The sequence below is a fragment of the Cydia strobilella genome, chromosome Z (assembly GCF_947568885.1).
Source record: "Cydia strobilella chromosome Z, ilCydStro3.1, whole genome shotgun sequence".
NCBI lineage: Eukaryota > Metazoa > Arthropoda > Insecta > Lepidoptera > Tortricidae > Cydia > Cydia strobilella.
The window spans coordinates 52,263,689-52,282,077 of record NC_086068.1 but is presented as its reverse complement, the minus strand read 5'-3'; the positions used below and the strand labels follow the sequence as shown (position 1 = coordinate 52,282,077).

At 37.8% G+C, this 18,389-nt stretch overlaps 1 protein-coding gene across 1 annotated transcript in view; it reads right to left on the bottom strand.

The window, feature by feature from the left end:
* Positions 1-18,389, bottom strand: part of LOC134753938 (collagen alpha-1(I) chain-like) — a 55,261-nt gene that overhangs the window by 29,691 nt on the left and 7,181 nt on the right. The window contains exons 3-5 of the mRNA XM_063689925.1: positions 11,861-12,020; positions 11,324-11,486; positions 1,707-2,076 (exon numbers count right to left, since the gene is read on the bottom strand). Of these exons, the coding sequence (XP_063545995.1) occupies positions 1,707-2,076; positions 11,324-11,486; positions 11,861-12,020 (693 nt within the window). The remainder of the gene's footprint in view (positions 1-1,706; positions 2,077-11,323; positions 11,487-11,860; positions 12,021-18,389) is intronic.

Below are 18,389 nucleotides of genomic sequence, written 5' to 3'. Positions count from 1 at the left end.
GAACAAAAAAAGAATTACTCAAATCGGACCACGGGTCTCGGAATAATCGGTGAACATACATTAAAAAAAAAAAAAAAATAGCCACAACCGAATACAGAACCTCCTCCTTCTATGAAATTGAAGTCGGTTAAAAATTGTTACAACTGTAAGCAGTCTTTGTTCCTTTTTTTGAAATTACGCAAAATTTTATTGTGGCAAACCTCTACTTAAAATTTAACTAGTACCTACTATCATCATCATTATATTTACTATACAGTGTGGAAAATAATTATGGGCCCTGAAGGGAAAGTGCCTTAAAACCTTAAGTTAGCTCATTTTACTTAGTTTTTTTTTTCTTTAAGAAACATTAGGCTTTTAACTCGTCTGTCGTACCTAAACAATGTCCATAATTTTTTTTAAATAAAAGAATGGTTCCTTTAAGTTAAATGAGCTAACTAAAGGTTTTAAGGCATTTTCCCTCCAGGGCCCATTAATTTTTTCCACCCTTATTTAACAGCCCACTTATTCATGGAGTCGCCATCTATCCCACTTCTCTGCTATGGTATGAGCTCCTGTTATATTATACAACACTACATTGTCTACATTAACTTTCTATTTGACCGGTAGCCTTACCACGACTGCCTTAGCAGTGTCAAACTAACATATTCGCTAACGTTTGCATAACTTACTTTCACATTTCTATACATCTCGCTCGCACTAATATGCGAGTACGAGTGAGATGCATACAAAGTATGTTACGCAAACGCTAGCGAACATGTTAGTGTCAAACTGATGGTAGCCGTACTGATCCATAAAACCAAGAAAGTAAAGAGTCTTTTTTTTGTAGGTAAAAATTATGTTAATAACTATTTAAATTACATAATTCCTTTAGGTTTTCATTTGTTACTTTAAATAGTTCGATAATCAAATAGCCGGGTTAAAATAGTACATTTTACAACTAGTGTGAAAAGACATTTCACACGTGTTGTAAACGACGTTTTTTAATACAATTGCGAAAAAATAATAAATTAATATATCATTAGTAGAATCATACCACCAAACCAAACCAAAACCAAAAGTACCTATACAGCTAAGATACGCGAGCTGCCGCAGCCCGCGATACCTTCATACTCGTGCGCGCCCCGGCCGCGGCCGCCGCGGGCCCGGCGCGGGTTGGTCAACGACACCTCCTCATAACTCATGAGGCCCTGGTACCTGCTCCGCGCTAAATTACATTTTAACTGCGTTTCGAAAGTATAGTTTGGAACTAAAAAGTAAAAAGCACTAGTTCGAGAAATTGAGCTTCTCGCACGCTACGCAGCCACAAAAAGTACCACTTTTTGAGCAACTGTATTAAAAATGTTTAATAACGCTTATTTAAATCTAAATGTGCATCGTACAGGGGCATAAAGGGCAAAAATTCATTAGGCTTAAGGGGTCCACTGACTATCAGTCCGCCGGACGATATCGGCCTCTCAGTTGTTCGGAACTGTCAAATTTTTGTTCTAACTGACAGGCCTATATCGTCCGGCGGACTGATAGTCAGTGGGCCCCTTTACAGGCACTATTTAAATTTATATAATAAACTTGTTTTATAAATGAACACTGACTGATTTCATTTTTGGTTATGTTTCTTAAAATATTCATAGAATAAAGAAATTTAACTATCCGTGGTTTCACAATTACCATGTTTAATTCACGATTAAAATGTTTTCACGATTACCAACCTGAATCCGTTGATGTTGGATACGGCCTATTAGTGTAACCGTAAGATGCAGCCAACCAATGAGGTGTCGGTGTGCTCCTGCCTGTCGTCCAAGCCTCCTCTGAACCGTTCCTCTCGTCCGATCTATCCCTTCCGAAGTGTCCATACACTCTAGGACCATGCTCGTCCTCATCCAGTGTGGTCTCAACTGGGTAATTAATCGATTCTTCGTATACTTCATTGGCGTTGGGAGCGACGGTTCTGACAGTATTGATTGCGGGCGCGGAGACGTACACGTATGGAGCATCGCTTTGGCAATTGGGTGCAGTCGACTGGCACAGATCGTACGCTGAGTCTGGCTTGTTGGTAAATTGCAATAACTCAATATCGCCCTGGAAGTGAAAAATTGCTTTGCTCGATTATTATCTTCACGCTTAAGTAAACCATCGAATGATGTTTGGTAGGTGTACTCGTACCTAAGGAACCTCGAATTGGTAAAGTCGCATAACTCATCTTCAACAGGATAAATGGAGGTACAATTGCGGAAAATAACAAATAAAGAAACATTAATGAATATCACCGTTTACTTTGATATGGTAATCTGCTTAAATATATTTTTTTGTTCGTTATCTACTTATCGCGGTAACCGAAATAGTAGATTGTGTCACAAGGGAGCAAAATGACATATTTACGGCGAGGGCGTACAATTGAATCCTAAACGAAGCGAAGGATTCTATAATAGAATCCTGAGCGTAGCGAGGGATTCTAACATAGAATCCTGAGCGTAGTGAGGGATTCAAGTGTTAACGCCCAAGGTGAAAATAATTTTGCTACCATGTGACACATACTGCTTTTCTCATCACCTATGAGGAAATTACATACATATATTAGGTTTCAAAACATTATTTTAAGCAAAGATCGATACGGACAAAGTGCCAAAAATATGTATACACGACCTTAGTATAGGTAGGTACATACTTCTGGCACTTTGTCCGTATCTATATTTTCAGACGTGACTGTACTGACAAATTAAAAGTACCTACAGCTCATAATTATGTACCTAATATCTTTTCAAAAACAGCAGCAAACAACTAAAATGATACAATGAAAATCAAGTACATTATTTTTGTATATTTTTCTGATAACAAACTAGCTCTTACCCCTTTGAACCAAATCTTCGGAAGAACACTATGAAGACTGATATCACTTATATTTATTATTATTAGTGTCGTTACCGGGATGCTGCTTAAAACATCTGACACAGATGAAAAGGCCTATTATTATTGATTTAAACTAAGTATTTACAAATTTATACAGAATACAGAACCGCATAATGCTTTGTGAATTATTTGTACAAAACTTTTTAAATTGCATAGACAAGTATGGCTGCGTTTAAGGAGACCTAAAATGTCAAAATAAAAATTAAATTATTAAACTAAAGTTTTTTTACGTTTCTTTATAATATTACGCTAATTACTTAATTTAAATATGATATTAATTAATTTAAAATACGTTAATTACATTTATTGTTCACATTTACAACAAAATATTATCTAAGTTAGAAAAATTGTATGCACGTAATCGATTATAAAGAAATTGTAATCGATTATATGCATACTAATTTCATATGTCTTTGTGTCAATATTTCATACTGGCAACAAAATGTCCTTGAACAGAAAAGTGCCACTTTGATCCCTCCTAGCAGGGAAGAAAAGTTCCCTTTTCGAATAGGTGATGTGAAAACAATATTGAGTATCCTTTAGTTTAGAGAATGTTGGCACCTTGATTGTACAAGATGACATAAATAGGCAAAAATTAAAGTCGGTTAAAAAATAAATGAAATTTAATGTACTCAAAGGTACTTTAGCCAGTTCGTGTCCTGACAAACTTGTAGGTCCATATAACGAATGTATTTTTAACCGAATGAGTTGGCGGGCCTACAAACACGACTTCAAGATAGATTATCCCCTCCAACAAAGGGAAATGAAAACCTTAATGCGACACGCGTACGCAAAACCACTAAGTTAAAGGGGGTTGGGTTGTGAAATAAGGAAGTACAGTAACAAGCAATTTTTTACAGCTGAATTTAATTAAAAAACCCGGCCAAGTGCGAGTCGGAGTCGCGTTCCAAGGGTTCCGTACATTACACAATTTAAAAAATGTATTTTTATGTGAAACGTGAGTGAAATGTCTTTAAAAAACCCGTAGGGCTCGGATCAAAAACTAAGTAACTAAGTCCGACTCACGCTTGACTGCAATTTCTAATAGGTTTCCTGTAATCTATAGGTAAAGACCTATTTTGTGCATTTTTTTTTAATTTTAGATCCAGTAGTTTCGGAGATAAAGGGGGGGAATGGTCATTTTCTGCCTATTTTCTTAAATAACTTCTAAATTGTTTATCCTAAAATTATAAAAAATATATATTTGAGATTCTCACAATGAGTTCTTTCATTTAATATATAACACGATATAGTTTGAAAAAATTAATTTTTAATTTTCTCATTTACCCCCAAAAGTGGCCCTTATGTTTAAAATTAATTTGTTTACGTTACATGTCCGTCTTTGGGTCACAAACTTACATATGTGTACCAAATTTCAACTTAATTGGTCCAGTAGTTTCGAAGAAAATAGGCTGTGACAGACGGACAGACAGACAGACAAACAGACGCACGAGTGATCCTGATCCTATAAGGGTTCCGTTTTTTCCTTTTGAGGTACGGAACCCTAAAAACAGCGCGTATCAGCCCAATTGAACATTATTATAAAGTCAGTCATAAATAAAGCTACGAAATATGCAGCTGTTGCTTGTTTGCTGCTAGGTACTACCGTAAAATGGGGTGAGTAGGGTTCGCGGGGAGAGTTCGGTTTTGAATGGGGAGAGAAGGGATGAAAGGGGGTTGAGATGGGATTTTAAGTCTACTGCTACAAAAATAATGTATTCCAATTTAAAATGAAGCTAAAGTAATAATCATAATAAAAAAAAATCGATCCAACAATCTTCCAAAATACCATCTCACCCCAATTACGAGGGACTACGGGGTGAGGTGGGATTTCCTGTTTATCGTCAGTGATGAAATGGAACTACCCAAAATAAAATAAAAACTAAAATACAAACGGCCGGAACACTTATATTATATACACCATTCAGTTTGCATATGTAAAAATAAAATGTTATCGAGGTCTGAATGTCAGTTTTGCCCCTACTCACCCTATTTTACGGTACTTTCTTTAATTTCTTTATGACTGAGTGTTGATGCTACCGTGAAATGTGCTCCAACAGTTTTTATATATACATCATATATATATACATACAATAAAACTATATCTTAACCTCATTTAAGTGTTGTAACATGATACTAGTGATGGTCTACTTTAAATCGGCATATACATATATGAACATACCACAATATAATTAATAATAAAAAATATTTTATATAAATTTGAAATTTGGAGCAAAGTAGACAAATTTTACGATAATAATCTAGGAAATCGGTTTTTTTTAGGAAATAATAATATAAGTATGTATAGGAAATTGGTAAGGAGTTTTTTTTAATAAATATTATAAATCTAAAGTTGGGCATATTTACATTACATTAAGTTAAGTTAATATAATAAACATAATTTTAAAAGAGTTTATTTGATAAATTATAGTTTATTAATGTATTACATATACGTTTTTCTGTTTTGAAACTATTTTGGCTTTAAATATTTTTGCTAGTATAAATTAACTTGTTGTATCTCATTTCACGGGCCTTTAAATCCCGGTCTTTTGATAGGCTTGCGTGGGGATATAGATTCAACTCGTAGAGGCCCCTTGGAGAGCTTTAATGTCACGTAGAACTCCTGCCGGGAACCCGTGTACAGGCGAAAACTTTTTGTATTATTATTACGTGTTGTACGTTTCCCTAAAATAAAAAAAAATATGAATTGAATTACCAACTTGAGCTTATCATCAAACATTGTAATACGATGTCACTAAGCAAGCAATATTTTATCGTTTTGACCATAAAATGTTCACATTTCCTACTAATATCACTGAGAACATCATGTATGTGAATGTGGCATTAAGTCCGCCTTATGCACTGTAGGTTTTTCTTTTATGCAATAAAGGTAATTTAAAAAAAATTAAGGTTTGCCAACAGGTGTAATACATATTTAAACAATAAAAACAAATTGCTCAAGTATTCACTCAATAACAGGCAAATCCATTATAAGCAGTAAATTTAATCACTTAAGTTACATTACATTACATATATCGAGTAGCTAGAAAATCGCAAATCTAAGTTAATTAACAAATTGCATAGAAATCTTTGAAAGAAATGTTTAACGAATTTAAAATTATGAAAATGTTGATATATACATTATAGTACAATCGGATTAAGTCTCACCTCGAAATCCTTCCAAAGATATGAAATTGAGGCCTTATTCCTACAAACGAGCGTATTTTGCAAAATGCTTCCTTTTTCATTCAACATTACGACGTAACTATTAGTATTTATTCAAAAACTGTTAACGTTCTTAAATAGTCATTTCCTAAACTAGCGGCTGAAATAATTAAAGTTTGCATTTTCTCTTTTTAAACCTAAAATAAATGAGTTTTCCTGGGAGTATTTTTCAAAATTTGCAGTGAAAGGTGTCGTTTCGGTTGCCAATTTTGCAGTAAACAAGAATCATTTGGTACATGTATGATTACAATTACATTCACCATATCTTGTACGAGGGGCTACAATGATTGAAAATCAAAGATTCATTTAAAAAAAATGATAAAATACCTTCCGAGTTTTCTTCATTTTTTCGGTGAAAACAGGGTCGCATTATATTTTTTTATCGCAAATTGTACTTATATTTTGCCCTCAAAATAATATTATAGCAAACTCTAACTTTATGTGAACCCATAAAAAAATAATCATAACTATAGGACCTATTTTACCGTAAATTTAAATATTTTTAAAAGACGTATAAATCACGCTGCACCGACACTGCGCGCTCAGTCTCCGCCGGGCGCGCTTAGGGGACGGACCTGTGCTTGATCGTCAGGCGTTTGTTTCGTTCGTAATCAACGAGCTAGTTCCGAGAAGTGGTGTATACTGCGATTAGAAAATCTTGATCCTTAGGTGATCAATGTAATCATAGGTACATTTTATAGCACAAATATTAAATTTTTTCGCCTAGGTGATCGGGTCTGTTCAGGGTGCCTAGCCAAGATGCCAACCGTTTAGGTACCTATATTTTACATTAAAACCAAATCTGTAGCTGGCCTCTGAATGGGTAGTAGAAACGGGTTCCGTATGTCTTTCCTTTTCCAGATGACCAAGGTGCCTAGCCAAGATGCCAACCGTTTAGGTACCTAGAATATAGTTTACATTAAAACCAAATCAGTAGCTGACCTCTAAAATGGGTAGTAGAAACGCGTTCCTTATGTCTTTCGCTTTCCAGATGACCAGGGTGCCTAGCCAAAATGCCAACCGTTTAGGTACCTATAGTCTACATTAAAACCAAATCTGTAGCTGGCCTCTGAATGGGTAGTAGAAACGCGTTCCGTATGTGTTTCGCTTTGCAGATGACCAGGGTGCCTAGCCAAGATGCCAACTGTTTACGCTCCGTAGCGAACGAAACGCAACCGTCTCTGTCGCACTAATATGCAAGTGATAGAGAGCGATTACCCTATCGTTCGCTGCGAAACGAACGACTGGCATCTTGGCTAGGCACCCAGGTTATGGTACCTATAGTTTACATTAAAACCAAATCTATAGCTGGCCACTGTAATGGGTAATAGAAACGCGTTCCGTATGTGTTTCGTTTTGCAGATGACCAGGGTGCCTAGCCAAGATGCCAACCGTTTACGCTCCGTAGCGAACGAATCGCAACCGTCTCTGTCGCACTAATATGGAAGAGTGATAGAGAGAAATTACCCTATCGTTCGCTACGGAACGAACGACTGGCATCTTGGCTAGGTACTCTGATTATCTGGAAAGCAAAACACATGCGGAACGTGTTTCTATTACCCATTTCAGTGGCCAGCTACAGATTTGGTTTTAAGTGGTTTTAACGTAAACTGTAGGTACTAAACCCGAGTGCCTAGCCAAGATTCCAGTCGTTCGTTCCGAAGCGAACAATAGCGTAATCTCTCTCTATCACTCTTCAATATTAGTGCGACAGACAGTTACGTTTCGTTTACTACGGAGCATAAACGGTTGGCATCTTGGCTAGGCACCCTGGTCATTTGGAAAATGAAAGACATACGGATCGCGTTTCTATTACCCATTTCAGAGGCCAGCTGCAGATTTGGTTTTAATGTAAACTATAAGTACCTAAACGGTTGGCATCTTGGCTAGGCACCCTGGTTATCTCTGGGTACAAGTATGTATATGTTCTTAACATAATAAACTGAAATTACTACTACCATGCATATAAAATAAAATAAAAGAGTGGCTATAACAATAAAAATAATGTTACTTGCTATTGAAATCGACAAAGATCAAGAATATTCTTCTCTGTGTTCAAAACGCGTTATAGTTGCCGGCGCTCGCGCGTCAACGCCATCTATTGAGTGTTATTTCGTGAAATCGATGAACGCTCCAGGGAATAAGGGCTCTTAATTAAAGGTCTCTTTTTCATGTCCACACTATTTGACATTTGGGGACCTCGAGGAATCGCAGCCATCTTGGAAAATGTGTACCATCCTGGAGAAATTTGCGTTTTACTCTAAATATACGTTCTCTATGAAAATATGGTGTAAGGCAACATTAAAGCTTATTAAATTCTACACATTCCGAGAAAAAAAGAAAAACCAAAAAAGACTTATACTTTTCAAGATGGCGTTTGATCCCCGTGGTCCCCGAAGCTCCAATTTTATGACACGCAAACAGGGATCCCTGAAATTGTAGGCGTCAAATTTCATTACTGTCACTATTGTTTAAACCCCATTTAAGACCTAAAATCTGTTTTTGTAGTCACATTTTTAAGTTTTACACATTTTTCCTCCATTTATTTTAGTAAATTTGTATTGCATAGCACTCGTGTACCAATTATGGATCTACTGATGTCTATTTTATTGAAATCCACTCAATAGTTTAGGCGCTAGAAGTAAAAATATGATTTACTATTCGGCGTCCTCTCAAGGCGGCTTTATTAATTTTTTCTTTAATAAAACAGGTGTAAACAGGTTGTGAAGGGCAAGAGGAATCTACCGATATGTCATTTTAAAAAATCCGTCCAGTATCCTGAGCTACAGGGTGTACTGATTTTCAGTATTTAAACCCATAACCCTACTTTCTGTTTAAGTCGCAGTCGAGTAAAATGTTGATATTGGAGTAGAACGTGTACAAGTGTATAGACAAAAGTGGAATTTATATTCCTCCAAGTTTCATATTAAGAGAATATCCCCTGAAAGGGTATAAGCGCTAAATCTGGATTCAGCTATTATTTTCTATAACAAGATGTATTCTTTCCGCAAAGTTATCTAGGACTTTTTTGTGTAGAATTTAATAAGCTTTAATGTTGCCTTACACCATATTTTCATAGAGAACGTACCTATATTTAGAGTAAAACGCAAATTTCTCCAGGATGGTACACATTTTTCAAGATGGCTGCGATTCCTCTAAGTCCCCAAATGTCAAATAGTGTGGACATGAAAAAGAAACGATTGTGCTATTATTAACAATTGGCCTTGTGTTTGTGCAAATAAGTTTTAAATTGGTTATGTGACATTTTTAATGTCTACCCTATTGAATTTAAATAATAAATTGTGCTCTTGGTATAATGCTATGAGATCCAACATTGGTTCTATATGTTTTATACGAGAATGGTCGAAAGTTTGCTATCCGAGAGTGCGGGCGAGGAACTATCCAATTGATTGCCTGCAGAAGTTGTGGGCTGTCTAGCGTCTTTCTAAATAAATAAATAAATATGATCAACTTTTTCGTGACAAAGCATTTTTGGTAAGTACCATTTGTTACTTATCGATTTTAGTCGACCTTACGGGTTAAACTTCGATCAATCATATCAGTCCAAATTAATCCACCCAATCCTGCAGTCAGCCTCGGTGGTTGCCCTATGGCGCCATCTGTTGTTCGACTAATTGCGTGCGTAAAAAAGTAATACCCTTAGTACAGAAATAGAGAAGAAATAAATAAAAAGACTCCATATTATTCTACGGTTATTATTGTTATTAAATCTGCGTAACATAATATGTACATGTATTATTCATAGAAAATTATATTAGGTACGAGGAAAACTGAATTTAAATATTGGATTGAGAAAATAACTGAAATGGTCAGAAGGAAACCTAAATAAGTAACCTAAGGCTGCAAATTATCACGTCTAAATATCAAGTTGAAATGACGGTTATGTCATGGGAGTGGAGAATAAAGCTGTAGAGTTAGACCAAGGGAAGTCTCTAATGTTAACACTTTTAGATGCAAACTCAAGAAGTTTATGTATTTACACCAACAATCACAGGAAACTTTGAGTCATGACACTAGTTGCATATAAATTGTCTCTCGTATTTATTTACCGTTCGTTTTTGTCCCTTTTGCTTTGCCATGTTACTTCTTTTAATTTATAATTTTAAGTGTATGTTAGGATTACGTCTTATGTTGCGATAATACCATTTAGTTGAGGTTATACCGTGCTTGCAGTTGCAGGCAGTTTTAGTTTTGCCAGTAGCCGCTGGCGCTAGCAGCTGCAAGCTGGTTTTTTGACAGATTTTTGGTTTTTTGGTCGCATTCATAATTATTAATTGTCTATGGATTTGTTTGTTTGTTTCTTGAATGTTTTTCTTTTTTTTTCTTGTATACTTGTTTTTTTATTTTTGTTTGTGCTCTTCATGTATATTTTTTTGGTTTGGTTAATATGTTTGTATATAATTAGGTATTCTATGTGTGTAGCTTTGTAATGTTTTAATATGTATCTTTGTGTGTTATCTGTCGTGGCATCACCGAATGGGCCCTACGGAAGACCAGCGCTGGCTTTATAGCTAGCATTATGCTGAGTTGGGTCCATTTCGTGATGCACACTTGATGATCTCTTCTTTTCTTGCTGTTGTTGTCTGTACATGTTCGTACTTGTGTTGTGATCGTCACGAATAAATGTCTTTTATCTTTATCTTTATCTTTTAATGATTTTGATAGCTCACGCATGTTATTTTAAACGTCAAACTTCTATAAAATTACGAGTATGACGTATAAAAACAACACTTGCACTGCGTGTGCTATCAAAATCGTTGCAGACTTCTCTTGGTCTAACTCTTAGTGGTTCATGACAATGGTTTTTTAGGGTTCCGTACCCAAAGGGTAAAAACGGGACCCTGTTACTAAGACTCCTCTGTCCGTCTATCCGTCTGTCTGTCACCAGGCTGTATCTCATCAACCGTGATAGCTAGACAGTTGAAATTTTCACAGATGATGTATTTCTGTTGCCGCTATAACAACACATACTAAAATTTAAGTACGGAAACCACGGTCGGCGAGTCCGTAGTTTGGAACGTTTGGATATATTTTTTAAGTCTTTCTTATCCAGACTTATAATCGTACTGTACGGAGTATTCGGTTCCAACCACCAGCGCGCTGTAGTTCTATAGTGCCCCTTCAAGTCCACTAGCAGCATGATCGAGTTGCCCTTTAAGCTGTATGCACTTACGTCATAGTACTGATCCGTGGAGTACTGGGTGCCAACTACCAGTACGCCCGCCAGGTTGAAGGTGCTGCCCGGCTGACGCTGAAGGGCGACCGTGCCCCTTACTTCGCAGTCCACTAGCAGTGTAACCGAGTTGCCCTTTATACTTAAACCTACTCGATGCCATCTGTGGAATCGAGAAAAACACACATATACACCATGTAGACTTGATATAGACCTTGAAAAGTAGGGGAATATTTAGGGAAAACATAACACAGTCGCATATTGTATCATGTGACCTGTATATTACGAGTATCATGTGGAGACATTGATAGATTGGTAGCCTTAAAATAAGCTAAGGGGGGTTTCAAACTAGCGTTTATACGAGCGTACGCGTACGCGCGTGTAAGATCGTATATACCAAATGTAGGAAAAAGTAACGCGCGTGTAAGCTCGTAAAAACAAATGTAGGGAAATGTAACGTGCGTGTAAGCTCGTACCGCCGAAGCGACCGTATACGCGCAGAAAAATACGCACAAACGGTGCGGTTACGGTAAATACCTTCCATCCGCGATGTCTACACGGAACGTAAGCATCTCATGGTCCGGAGGGTCGCCTCTGGTGTCCTCGTAGTACAGCTCGATCATGGGGCCGACCACCAGCTGGAGTTGTTCGTCACCCGCGTCAGAGTACAGCAGGAATAGGGTGTTTTGATCCCTGTCTGTTGAGAACAATCCATGAATGCGTTAACTTTTCAAAACCTAACAAATGCTGTCCTGTGACAATAATGCCGAAAACGAGGGTAGCTGCAGCCCAGTCTACGCCGAGTCGACTGAAGCTCCACGTTATGAAGCGAAACAAGAAAGTTTAAATACCTATATTTAATATTACCAATTTAGGGCAGGGTACGTAATCATAATCACCATGTTACGATTAGTAGGGTAAGTAAGCGCCTTGAGACAATCGTGCCCAGCGGCATTGCCTGAGACAAAAGTGCATATGCATATATGCACTTTTGTCTCAGGCAATGCCGCTGGGCACGATTGTTCCTTAGGTCAAACAAAACTAATTTGGCCCGGTAGCCACGATATCGTACCGTGCATACCCCCAAAAGGGGGGGGGGGGGGGTGCAAGGGTCGGCTCCCCAGGTCCAATCTATGCTATATTTCTTCGTATAATTTAGGGACGAGGAATTCATGTAAGAAATAATAATTACCTATATATCTTTACAAACAAAAAAAGTGATTTGTGTACAAAAAATGAAAGAGTAATGTAATTTTTTGTGACAATTTTGGCTATTACAATAACAGTGTGACGATTTGCACTAAACAAAAAATTGGACAATGTAGTCCATTTATTCTTCATTCTGGAAACATCATTTTCAAGGAGGCATTCATACATTTTTTTGTAGGAAAAAAATAATTTATAGCGCGTGTCGGTGACGATTTTCATACAAATGGAACTATGGCCAATTATTAAAAATGTTTACAAAAACACTGAATTTGGAATTTCTAAAGTATGATTAAAAAGTTTTAATGCTTGTTTCATGCATCTCTGCCCTTTTTTAGTACAATGTTTTTCCTTACATACAAACTTTCATCCCCCCATTCTTATATCCGCCCATCCTCTTAACGCTGCATTGAGTAATTGTTTTCCTACACATATTAAAATTAGAAATAACGTGCTGTGTTGCAAGCACCTAAATCTACTTCCTACGAGTTTACGTAGGTAACGAAACAATTAGAGGCATAAGGCAACATATCTTCCATTTGAATGGTAGCTGCGAGCCCAGGGACAAAACTGAAAATTGTAAAGTAGCGTAAGCGAGGAATGTAAATAAGAGCACTCGCTCCTCGCACTATGGCCTATCTAGTCACAAAACGTTCTTCAGTCGCGAGCTTGTGTCTAATATAATCTGAGCCCTCTGTACGCAACTCAGGGAACAACTACCGGTTTATAAAATTCGTGTTTATAAATATAGTAATAAAGAAAGCTATAGTAAGCTTTGGCGCATTTCATTAAAGTGCCACTTACTTATCCCTACACTTTTACCCCCTTAAACCCGATACAATATTATTTTATACGCCACGCTACGGAATATCATTTAACCAAATATTGGCCACCATATTTTTTATTATAAAACCTAAAAGTAACGTAATACCAAAGCAACACTGCTGGTGGAATGGTCATTTGGACTTAGTTGAAATCACAGGCGAATCATTTTGAGACGAACCCATATGTTTAAAAAACAAAAGTCTTGTTTATTAATAACAAGCGACCCGCCCCGGCTTCGCATGGATTACACAAAACCTTTAGAAATTATACACTAAAACCTTCCTCAAGAATTACTCTATTGATCGGTGAGAACCACATCAAAATCCGTTGCGTAGTTTTAAAGATCTAAGCATACATATGGACAGACAGACAGCGGAAAGCGACTTTGTTTTATACTATGTAGTGATTGGTTTGGATTTTAAGACTAACCTAAAGGCCGTAACACACCGTCGCACCGCACCAAGGTCATTGTGCGACGCATCTATAAGTAAGAGCGAGAAAGCGATATCTCTTTCTCGCTCTTACTTATGGGTGCGTCGCACAATGACCTTGGTGCGGTGCGATGGTGTGGTATAGCCATAACACTGGTGTGCCTCAATAGTGTTCTGTAAGCGGCAAATACCAGGCCTTGGGTGCTATTTCAATCAAATGTTAACTATTTAAAGGCTCAGAAAGCCAGTGCAAGTTTTTGCTCCTTATCTACACATAGTCATTTCAGAAGTGGTATTTTTATACTGGGTCACTGGAGGAGTTCGCCCAGACTCGCGTGTGTACTGCCTAAGCGCCTAGCCCCTCGAGCACGCTTGCCGGCGAAATGAAAGTGTCACGTACAGCAGTTGGATTTTACATGTTTATTTCTGGCTGTGTGGTCATTTGTGACATTGTGACTGAATCGTCACAAAGGGGCTAATCTAGCCGCGGTCCGAGGGCAGTTCGTTGCCAGCTATTGTTGTTGTATTATTGAATTGATTGCTCTGTGTCGAATTTGTTGCCATTTTCGGTTTGTCGCGCTTTAAGGGCCAAACGTAAAGTCACGAAACACTCTGTATTGGACATACTTTACGCAGATGACGTTTGCCTTATGGCTGATTCTGCAGAAGCTCTCCAATCATATGCGAACTTTCTCCATGCATCATGCTGTAAGTTTGGCTTGGTGATAAGTGCGGCAAAACACAAGTACAACCACCTAGGGCTTATTTTGAAAATCTCAAATATATTTTTTTGTAATTTTAAAATAAATACTTTAGAAGTTATTTAAGAAAATTGCCAAAAAACGACCACCCCCATTTATCTCCAAAACTACTAGGTCTAAAATTTTGAAGAAAAAAATACACAAAATAGTTCTTTACCTCTAGATGTCAAGCGTGAGTCTGACTTAATAACTTATTTTCGATCCGACCCCTACGGGTTTTGTAAAGACATTTCACTCACGTTACACATTAAAAAAATACATTGTTAAAAATTGTGAAATGTACGGAACCCTTGGAACGCGACTCCGACTCGAACTTGGCTGGTATTTTTTGTATCTCTGTAATCTACATTGGCTCATTTCAGGCAGGCGGACCATGCAGTTAAAAACATAATTTATTATCGTATTGTTTAAAAAAAGTAATTATGAAGTAGTCCTAATTGAAAAAATAACGCGTTCAGTTCATCGTCGAGATCAGCTAGATTTTGTTTGCATGTAGAATAGGCAGATCTCCGTTAGCTCGCCCTTGGCAAAAGCTGCGGGCTAAGCACGGTCGCATATTTATCGCCTGTCACCATGCCTGTCACGTTCTAACAAGTATGTAAGTGCGAAAGTGCTGCCACCGCAGGGTGTGATACCGCTCTAGACCGAGTAATGTGGCGTGCTCTTGTGTTATAAGAATTGTAGATATATTTCCCAGAACCTATCTTATACATTTAAACGAGCAATTCTTGTATATAAACTATTTTTTCTTCTTTCTCATTTGCCCTTTGATCCGGAGGTGGGCGACCTGATATTATTTGTATTCCATTATACTTGCAGTCATGTGAATTACCTAGCTTTTAGGGTAGGATGGGTGATTTTAATAAAAATTGAATGCATTTAAACATTAATGAGGACGCCAAAAAAGGATCGTGATCTAGCCAGAATCCGTATCTAAAATACTTCTTAAATACTTCTTTTGGTTTGAAAATAGTAGGCTTGTACGATAATGATAGCTTGTTCCTCCTCATCTTTTTCCCTATTGCATCCTAAAGGAATCCGGAGTCCGCATTGAAAACCTATTTCAAGAATTGGCGCAGGAACTAGTTTTTATAAATAAGACCTCCAAGTGCCATCTGACCTTGGAGGATTTAGTAATGGAGTTCGCATCGCTACATCTTTCCTGACAATAAATTCTGCCGTTTTTCGAGGGGGATTAGCCGGATGAGGTAGCGTAACACACATATAAATTATAACTAACTACAAATGCATCTTTTCCCCTCGTTACTACGCACCCATACTAAAACAATACAACAACCCTAAGTTAAATTATCAATCACACTAATGCAGTTAAAACTAAATGCGGACACAATTTCACACTATCAGTGTAGGACTGTAGGCGTAATCGAACCGAGTAATAGGGCTTCCAAGTATCTGGGTAATATCGTATCGATATCATTTTCTAGACGTCATAGACAGCGCCACTTGGTACTCGTGGAATAGTTTCACAAATATATCAAATAATTTACTGGATTATAAAATAAAATAGTTAAACTATTACGGTGCTTACTATAAATAAAGCTACTGCTGCTACTACGAGTATGTGACATTTTTCAATACCAAATAAGATTATAAAGTGACGGTTCATGGCAAAGAGGCGACAATAATTAGGGCAACGGATTTACTTATTCATGTGAATGCATATTGGACACACAGTTATTTAGACCCTTTTGTCTCTTTCGCCGTCAGTGAATCCTAGATTTTGAAGGGTTGGTTGCGCTACCGCTTTCAAGCAGGCGGGCCGCATGCTTGTTTGCCACAGAAATAGTGAATAGAGGGATTCCTTACGTTCACGAATAAAAATTTACTAATCTTTATTTGATGTGGATATCCCTCGTCTTAATACATGCATTTGAATGAGCCAGCGAGTTGTTTCAAAATAAGCACTAATTTTGGGGGAGAAATGATATTTTGCTCTGAAAACTTTCTTCAGTTTTCTTTATTCTAAAAACTTACAGTTTGTCCCATCCCATGTACTTGTTTGACACGGACATGATAAATTGTATCGTGCTGTCATGCAAATTATTTTTAATATCCATCACAATAATTGTGACATTTCTTAATTTCATGTCAGTACGAAGATAAAACTAAGCTAAGTGTTGTATTTTTTAATAATTGAAATACTACCGAAAGTACCGAATAAAGCATGCACTCTTTAGTTTAAAAGCGGCATCGGCATTCGGCACCATATTCTGACACATGGTATTCCGGACGAATGGAGACGTAGCTACTTGGTGCCTTTTTTCAAAAACAAAGGTGACCTGAGAGACTGTGGGAATTACAGAGCAATAAAGCTAATACCACACTCCTTCAAAATATGGGAACGCGTTATAAGCAAAAGACTCGGCCAGCTCACCAATCAGTGAGAACCAATGTAGTTTTGTAGCCGGAAAGTCCACTACTGATGCCCTCCACACACTCAGGTTACTGATTGAAAATTACAGAGATAACAGAACCGACCTCCACATGGTGTTCATCGATCTGGAGAAAGCTTTCGACCGCGTGCCCCGAAAACTTATTTGGCACTCACTACGCGCCAAAAATGTTCCAGAATACTATATTTCTATAGTGATGGACATGTACAAAGACGTAAAGTCAACCATTCGAAGTCCAGCTGGTAATAGCGATGAATTCCATGTGGGGGTGGGTGTCCACCACGGATCTGCTCTCAGCCCGTTACTATTCAATTTGGTTATGGACCACCTCACGTCGCATATACAACGTCAACCCCCATGGGATTTGCTCTGCGCAGATGACATAGTTTTGATCAGCGAAGACGTAAAAGAGCTGCAAAACATTCTAGAAACCTGGAGAGTAGCCCTGGAGGACGGCGGACTGCGTGTAAGCCGACAGAAGACCGAAGTGATGCACTGCAACTTCAGCGGCGCCAACCTCCAGCACAGCCAGCACAATTTACTTGGACGGCAACCCTCTGAACGAAGTAACGAGCTTCAAATGTCTTGGTTCGAACATGCAAAACGATGGATCTATAGATGCAGATATCGTCAACCGTATCAATACTGGATGGGTGAAGTGGCGTGAGCTCACGGGCGTTCTCTGCGATAAACGAATGCCAGTTCGTATTAAGGGCAAAGTTTATAAGGCAGCTGTGCGCCCGGCAATGACATACGGCTCTGAGTGTTGGCCACTCAAAAAAGAACAACTGCATGCTGCGGAGATGAGGATGCTGAGATGGGCTGGCGGAGTAACGTTGTTAGATCATATTAGGAATATCCACGTTAGAGGCAGTTTCAGAGTAAGGCCAATCGAATAAAAGCTCACCGAAAATAGACTACGATGGTATGGCCACGTCATGAGGCGCCCACCAGACCACATGACGAGAAAGGTGCTAGAGATGAGTGAAAAGCCTAGGGGTAGCGGAAGGTCCAAGATAACATGGATAGGTCTTGTAAAAAAGAACCTTAAAGGAAAAAGATTACCACCAGAGACGACCCAGGATAGACGCTCCTGGCGACGCCGTATAAGGAGAGCCGACCCCAAGTAAATGGGATATAAGGCTAGGAAGAAGAAGAGAAGGCATTCGGCACCGATCAATTTTACTATGAATACAAATAATTTGTTGTTATAGTTTTATGTCAAAAGAATATTTCATTTCTCATCGATATTTTATCGTAAAGAATAACACTTCCAGCACTATTTTAGTCTAACGCTCACTGCAATACGTAAATAGGATCAATAAATATTCAACCTTAGACGCTATGAAATAAGCTTCATTATCGAACTAGACCAGACTACAATACTAAATTCACGAAGGCTGATATTTGATGGTAATTTCATACAACA